Source organism: Egretta garzetta, unplaced genomic scaffold, assembly GCF_000687185.1.
Source record: "Egretta garzetta isolate BGI_Z169 unplaced genomic scaffold, ASM68718v1 scaffold111, whole genome shotgun sequence".
NCBI classification, from domain to species: domain Eukaryota; kingdom Metazoa; phylum Chordata; class Aves; order Pelecaniformes; family Ardeidae; genus Egretta; species Egretta garzetta.
Window position 1 is genome coordinate 1,317,558 of NW_009258672.1, and position 8,456 is coordinate 1,326,013.

Below are 8,456 nucleotides of genomic sequence, written 5' to 3' on the forward strand. Positions count from 1 at the left end.
AAAGAGTGGCTGGGACAAATGAAAGGATTGCTTCAGCCTCCATTTGTACTCATGTTTGTGAGCTTCACATGTGTATAGATGAGTGTATATTTTTGATGGCAATATATTCTTGCTGTGCAACTTAACAAAGTACCACAGTGGTGAAAATGAAGACAATGTATTAAACTACATCACTGATTTGCTTTGTGATCTTAAGCAAGTCATTTAGCTATCTCATGTGTCGGCTTCGAACTGGGTATTACTGGAAACCACCTCTTACATTTGCAATTTGTTTTCCCCAGAAAAAAAATTTTTACTTCCATTTCTCCTCTCCTGAAACTCTGAAGTTCCGTAGGACTCCAGACAGGTTCTGTGCAGTCTGCTAATGTTAGCTCATTCTTACTTAAAAGCACTGTAGTCTCACCTGATATGTTGGGTACAGGTGAGGCATCGGATTGCCAAACTCCTGTTGACAGACTGGGTGACCCACCTTTGGACGTAGGTTGCAATAGTCAATAAAAAAGCAATGAGAGAAATACCTGGTAGAGGACAGTGGGGTCACTGGTTATATATAGGAAGAGTTGCTCCAAAAATAGAGTGGTATGTGGAGGTGAATAATCTTAGACTGTCTATTTCATGGCTATTGAAAGAGGTGTCTTGTTTTTTTGTTTTCTTCTTTTTTTAAGAATCTCCCAGAGATGAAAGAATATTGCTGAATAAGGAATGTCTGATCCCATTTACCTCCTAGCTGCCAAATCATGAGTACTTGGAATCAGTTTAAGTGTCCTTCAGTGCCTATAGTTTATTGCACAGGCCCATTAATTCACTTATTTTTCTATCATGTAATTCTGTATGATGGTTGTAGTACAGCAACAAAGCTGTATCTTCAGAGATTCATTGTTCTGTAGCAGTCCTGAAAATTAAGTGCCCGCTATAGGTAACCATTAACTTAAGAGCTATTCCTTCCTACATGTGTGCAATGAAAAATAGTCTCTGGATAGTGAATATCATTCCAGTATTTGATACATGTCTGAAAGTAATTTTACAGAATTTTGATTTATCTTGTCTAAAGCACCTCTTGTATGTTTTCTGACTCATTTCTGGTTAACATATGCAGTAGGACATTTTGAAATGGACATGAGTGAAACCAATATAACCCATAAAAATAGATTAATGGTGTTAAGCCATTTGATTCAGGCACGTAATCATGAGCTGTGGTATTCCTTCAGCCTTCACATCATTCTTTCACGTAAACACGCTAGCACGTGGCTGGATTCAGTAAACACTTCCCTGGTGCATTTCATTAACCGTGAAGACAGTCAAGACTGCATTTGAGCAGACCTGTTGTTCCTGGGCTTTGTACAGCTTCAGGAGCCTGCTGAAGTTTTTACTTACCATAACCTCTACACTGCTGGAGATATTCCTCTCACCTATAGCTACTGGAAGCTATGCTGCCTCCAGCTGCAGGTGTCCGGGAACCTGCAGATCACTTCCAGCTCAATCATTCTCACTCTGTGCCCCGTAAGCAATCACTGCAGATGCAGCACTGACAGTACAGTTCTTGAGACAACGCCTGCACTGTCTTACGTCTTCAATTATTTAGGAAAAAAAAGTGACTAACCCCTTTAATAGTAAGATGGAAATTTTGAAACTGTTTGTTCTATGCCGTAGGACCCACATTGCCATTTAGCTTTCACTATGCCGAAAACAAAGCCAAAGGCTCCTCTACATGTTCCCCCTCTGCTTTATTGTGTTTCAGATGGAAGGGTAATTGCGCTTGGCAAAGGTGACTGGATTTTAGCTGCCTTTGACTTCCAGGGTTTTTTAGTGCCATCGTGGTGCCTAAACGTGTGCAGAACATTGTGACACAATAGGGAAAATGGGATTTGATTTCTTTGAAATAAGGAAAAAAATGTGATTCTTTCCCTTTGAGGACAATTGCCAGAAAACCAAATCAATGCTATTTTATTTTTAAGACTTGGAAGGTTTTGACTCTGTAATACCAATTGCTGAGAAGCTTAATCATCCAACTACAACCAGACCAAAAGCTACTGGCAGGCGACCACCCTCCCAGTCTCTCACGTCTGTAAGTTAATTTTCCTTTTATTTTAAAAATACTTTTTTTCTCTCTCTTTTTTTTTCCTTCTCCTATTTGTGTTCCCTGGTGTTTTTACTATGTTTACACAGCCATTCCTTCATACATACAGTGAGGCAGAGAGATGCAGCTCAGGAAAATCAGTGTCAAAAGGCTGCCAGTGTTTTGAATAATGATCTTTAAAGCATTCCCTTCCTTACACAATTTGTACCCCCTTATTTGGGTGCTGCCAAGTATTCCTTGCCAACCATGACTGAGGCCAGAAGAATCCTTTATAAAAATCTTTGGAATAAGCCTGTTCATGCTAAGTATTAAGGATTTTGAAAGTGTTTCCCAAAAGAAGCATTTCCCTTGGTTTCTCTAGGACACTCTACCACATTTTGAGGACAAACAGACCGTTGTCAGCCTTCAACAGCTTTCCTTGAGCCACCATGTCTTTTTTCTCATTAAGCTCACAATTTTAAATATAAGGATGATTTAAATTTCACTCTCTAATAATTAACTTTAAACAAGTTCGTCTCATAAACCACACTTTGGAAACCACTGCTTAGTTTTGCAGTGTCCTTTTCTTTGGGGTTTGTTCATTTCTGTGCTTTTTGCATTCTGGAATATGAGAATGAGAACAACTACTGATGGTTACCCACGTTCATGTTGCTGAAGAAAAGCAAAGTGGAATGAAACAAAAAGGATTATTGTGAAACCAATGTAATACAAAAAACAAAGCTTCCAAAGTGACTATGTACATAAATATAGAAACATAAAAGACAAGTTCAAAGATCTTCCTTCCTGTGTCAAATCCATGGGGAAAGGAACAGGGGTGGAAAGAACCTTCCCTGTTTGCACCTTTACAAAGAGGCCGTGCCCAAGGCAGCCCTGCAGCGCCAGCAGTGTGCGTGGCTCCTCTGAAGAGCAGCAGAGTGAGACCTGCACTGAGCAAAGCCGTGGCAGAGCTGACCTCCCCACAGCACGGTGCTCAGCGTCCTAGCCAAGCCAGGTGCAACTCTTCTTGCACACAGGAAGGTGCTTTCACCTTATGATGTAATGCAATGCAAAGATGTAAATTGATGTTGAATTCAACTCTTAAGTATATCTCATTTCATAAATGCTTTGAAAGCATTCTAGCCTTGAAAATGAGAAATAAAAAAGGGGGGGGGGGAGGGGAGGGACCTTCCTGATTTTAAGTAGTTACTTTGAAAATGATAACTAAAAATAAAAAAGTCATCACATAAATGCTTATCTTCTTCCTTTGTTAAATTCTTGTACAATGAAAATACCTGCATTTTTTCCTCTCTTGGTGTGTGTGTTTGTCTACGTAGTCATCCCTTTCAAGCCCTGATTTCTTTGACTCACCAAGCCCTGAAGAAGAGAAGGAAGAACATGTTTCCGTTACACACAGAACTATTGAAGTGTCAAGGAAATCAAGAACTGTTACAATATCACAAGTAAGTTATCTGAAATGTCTCTGCTTAACCTTATCACATGCATCTTCATTTTTGAGAACAGTATTCAAATGTTTATTTTTAAAATTTAATTCAAAAATCACCTGGTAACTGGCCCTCTAATGCAGCTTAAAATGGTAAGGGCTACTAAAGATTGTTCTCTGTGTGAAATGCAAGTCTAAAGAGACTTGCACAGTTAAATGTCTCCATAACCGTACTGTGAAAAAATCCTTCTAGTGTAAATACATTTCACAGAATCGGAGAAGCTAGGGAAATAAATTTTAGAAACAAAGGCCCTTTCTTGCAGCTGTAAATTAAGCTTATGTTAGAAGAGTCTGTGAGCAGAGAAGATACAACTCTTTTACCCCCTCCAATAGTATGCAAATTTAAATTTGCAAGTATAATTACTTTTTATACCAGTATAATTGTATTCATTGTATGGTAGAAAACTGTAGGCTAATCGAGTATTACAGAAGGAGTATGTAGATCAGGCTTTAGATGGTGGAGCTATTTTTCAGTACATAAGGACATGTTTCATAATACAAATATTACATTCTGATACTATAACAAAAATATTTGAAAGATGAAGTCACACACTTCTGTGATCAAGCTATAAGGATAATGTTTTGCTATATAGCTCCCTCTTCTGGAAGCACTTGCATTAGGGAATGCTCTTGGGCCAACATTCGTAAATTATGTGCTGGTGTGCCAAGGATGTAGATGTTCCTGTAAAACAAGATGACTGCTATCAGAAAGTAGCTGCTTGAGGCTTTAATGTTGATAGCCCATTAAGCTCTGGAATAAGGTATTCAGTGTGGATGACTCCAGTTGTGCCTTGTTCACATGCTCCAGGTTTGAACTCAGCCTGACGTCTCAGTTCAAAGGAAACTTGCATCTACTGATAGAAGGATTATTATCCATGAAAGATCCATTTACAGATACACATTACTCACACATGCACACACATACATATATAAAATGCTAAAAGAATATTATTAACGTCATGAAGTCAAGCATTCAAGCCACTGGAGTGATTCAGCTTTCATGTGATTATAACTCCGTTTCTATTTCTATGGTCACACTGCTTTTTCTGGAGAACACTTTTTTTACGTGCTGCTTGCCCAGGACAGGTTCTGTGTTCAGTCACGCTCATATGGTGAGGAAGACTGTTTTTTGCAAAACTCAGTGGATTCTGCTCTTCTCTCCCCATCACACTTTCTCCTAATTTTCATCTGACCGCTAACTTTTCTCTCAGTTACTTTGTTCAGCTAATGCCACCACCCCAGTCCCCGAGTCCTCACTTATGTCTCCTTCCGTTTCCATACCATTTTTTCTCAATATCTTACCCTATTTTCCAGTCAACTCAGTATCTCCTTTCCAAAGATAGAGTTGGAGGGTTGCCTACTGCTTTTTCTTACTCTTGGCCAAATCACATTTTCAGATACTCCTGGTAGGTGTCATATAATGCACACATTAGCATTGCTAAATAACAATATGATAAATAATTAAGAGTCACCTCAGTTGCCATTGTGATAACTGTACTTGTACATTGTTCTGTGTATGCAGTGAAGTAGCTGGTCATGCATGGTAGGTGGACTTCAGTTTTTCTATACCTTGTCTAATAAGTAGAACACTGGATCGCAATTCAAGAAGCATGGGATCCTTCTGAGCTGGTTCCAGGGTAACTAGGTTAATGCCGTGGTTTTCTGTTAAGTTCCTGGAGGAATGAGGAGCCATTGGTAGTTACGGGAGTCCACAGAAGCTTCAGTTAACAGAGGACAGTACAGTATATTTATTTCTTAGTAATATATTATCATTTTGAAGTCATGGGATTTTGGTTTTATATCATACCAACAAGCAAGCTTAGGAATATAAGGGCAACGTGTAATGCATTTTTTTTAAAAAGATGTTGGGTGTTGAAGATTCTTTCAGTGGTTAGTTGACGATTGTAAACTTAATCTGTAAAAAAAGTACAACTTGGATTTTTGGCCATGCAGTTTTGTGCTCTGCAGGAGATGTCCATGAATGTAGGTATGTTCTCACAAACTTCCGAGAGAAACACTGAGCATGTTTCCCTGGTTCGTGTCACTGCTGGATCTGAGATCTTGGAAACGCTTGCTGCTGACTGGTTGTAGCAACTGTGGAAGGTCTTAACTGAAGCTGTCTGAACGTCTGCGTCCCAACTAGAGCCCCTCTGATGTACATGTACAAAGATAATGACTAATTGTTATATTTATCATGCTTTGGCAAAAACTGTCCATGTTTGACCATGGACTTTCAACACTACTGAAGAGCAGCAAAATACTTAATATTTGTTAGAGGTCTGATTTTCATAAAGCTTTCTCCAGACATTAGATGTTATTCTTTTTGTTGCAGGTGTCTGATAATAAAACTTCCTTGCCTCCAAAACCAGGAGGTTTGGCTAGTGGCAGTAATGTACAACCTTCACTATCCCCTTCACCGTCACCTGGATTTCACTCAATTGCTATGGGAACAACAGGCCACAGGTCAAATTCCCCATCCCTGTTCGGTACTGAAGGAAAGCCAAAGACTGAGCACTTGAGCCAAGGTCAGACTGCTCTGGAGGAGCTGAGAACACAAATTAAGGAGCTAAGAACCATCATTGAAACCATGAAAGACCAGCAAAAGTAAGTACTGCAGATCACAGCTGTAGGTTGGATGCATCCCTTGATGCGTGGTGGTATTTTCTTCCTGAGCTTGCCTTCATGTATTTACTCCGCACGGTTTGCCTTTGTGTTTGTGAGTGATTTGCATCTGCCTCTCTGATAGAACATGTTCAGGGTGAGAAGCTCAGGGTTAGAAGCTCAGGAAAAAAGGCTATCCATCTGTAACAGCTTTTTTTCCTGTGTTATGACATAAGCAGATGTTTATGGGGTGTTGAAAAAATTAAGTTACAAGCTATAAGCAGTGAATAAGATTCTTATGTTGTTTGATTTGCCAGCTACTGGTTGGGAACTCATGTGCATTGATCTTAATATAGGGTGCATTTGTTCTGGTTGTAGTACAAATTACTACAAGTTCCTAGAATTATTAAATCAATTTGTTGTTCAACTGTTAGCACATTCTCCCAGGAAGCACGTATTACAAAAGAAGTGATTGAATTGTGATTAGGACATCTGAAGATCTTTGTGTTTCTGACCCTGAATCTTACTATTTTAGTGTTAGGCATCTTTCTTTAAGCTGCTCTTTTCTTAGGAGATACTGGGGCTGGCATGTAGCTTTTGCTATTCCTGAGAATATTTAATGTTTTGGAAGCTAAACCTTCCCTTACATTGTCAGTTGTGTGTAGCCCAGGCAGGAAAAAGGGAAAGAAGTGTGCAGACTGTGGTGGAACAGGAGTGCGGGGAAAGTTTGGGAGAAGATGCGGGAGGGCATGGTTCAGGCCGGATTTAGCCAGCGAGCTCCATGGCTTCACCTTTTAGGCTGATCCCTGCTCCTCTGGTCTCCCCAGACCTTGCAAGGGCTGCTTCCACCTACTGGTTTTTGTCTTAAGATGAGATGACTCAGTGGGAACATGAGAAGGTGTCTGCTCCTTACAGCTATGGTCCCCTTCCCAACAAAGGAGGAGGACAGCAAATTTGTATTTGGGATCGTTAAGTTGTATAAATTAAGTCGAAGGTTACATTGTATTGCTGACATAAACACCTTTTAAGTGGTTTAAGTATGTGATAGCATGGGCAGGATTTGTGTTACCAGTTCCCATAACCCACCAACAGCCAATCCATCTATATTTTGTATGGAAAAAAGGCAACTGGGTGCTGATACAGCATGGATAGAGTTAGTCCAGAGCAAAGCCTGTGGATGCGGGGCTGCTAGGAAATGTCTTATTCATCATACGAGGTGTGGGGGTGCTGTCCTTTTATAGAGATTCTTACTTCTCTATAGTATAGCATATAGTATACAAGAGTATACTGGCTTTAATTAGTTCTTCAGAGGAACAAGAGGTAACTAGTGAAGCAGAGAAAATATGTCTCCAAGAGGTGATTTTTTGTATTTTACTAGTTTAATTGTTTTCACTCCAAGCTTTTCTTGCATTGTTTTGACAGAAAAGAGATTAAGCAGTTGCTGTCTGAGTTGGATGAAGAAAAGAAGATCCGTCTACGATTGCAGGTACTTAAATTATTTTTAGTGTTATGGAAGTATTGGCAGGTTTGATTCAGCCTTAGTATGGGACATAAAACTCTGCTAAGATACTTAGATTCCAGTGAAACAAAAAATACTAACATTTCTGAAAGGGGAAACACCTGTTCGCTTCACAGTGTTGCCAGTCTGTGTCATATATATTGATATACTGGTTCTGATTGAAAAGCCTGATAATTATCTAAAAATTTATCAGCACAAGTAGACAAAAAAAAAAAATTAAACACAGTATAGGGTTCAAACTATGATATTTTTTAGTCTCAGTTTTAATGGCTTGATTTTGTCACAAATTAAATCATGTCTTTGTAAATTACTTGCTCTCTCCCAAAGCTTTCTATATTGTAGTAGGCTTGTCTTAGCGTTGATATGCTTGGAATATTATTTCATATAGCAAGATTTTTATGTCTGCTTTACAGACCGTACTCAGGCTGTCTCTACTAAAGCATTCTCAATGATATAAAAGAAGGTGCTCTGATAAAGAGCCCAGTTGCTGCTACCATAGTTTGTGCAGTACCTTAGTTCTAGACGTCGTCATGCTGGCTTAGTCATTTGCCAGGTCACACGCTGCCCTGCTTGTGTGAGAGTGCTGGAGCTGGGTCTCTGATCACTGACTGTGCTGCTTCTACATGGAATGATGTCAAAACTGCTTTTCTGGGTTTTGGAGAGTGATGTACTTGATAAGTATTTTAATATTGATTACATTTTCATGGAATAGGTCAGCTGTACTTTTTCTGTTGTACTAGGGGTAGAAAATAGAATTGTGATTTTTTTGGGCTGTTCCT

General features: G+C 39.4%; 1 protein-coding gene across 2 annotated transcripts in view; it reads left to right on the top strand.

Annotated features, from left to right (window-relative positions):
- SH3KBP1 (SH3 domain containing kinase binding protein 1) overlaps positions 1-8,456 on the top strand; it is a 207,507-nt gene that overhangs the window by 196,893 nt on the left and 2,158 nt on the right. For both annotated transcript variants that reach the window (XM_009648800.2, XM_035888576.1), the window contains exons 13-16: positions 1,956-2,065; positions 3,391-3,516; positions 5,890-6,161; positions 7,581-7,644. In XM_009648800.2, the coding sequence (XP_009647095.1) occupies positions 1,956-2,065; positions 3,391-3,516; positions 5,890-6,161; positions 7,581-7,644 (572 nt within the window). The remainder of the gene's footprint in view (positions 1-1,955; positions 2,066-3,390; positions 3,517-5,889; positions 6,162-7,580; positions 7,645-8,456) is intronic.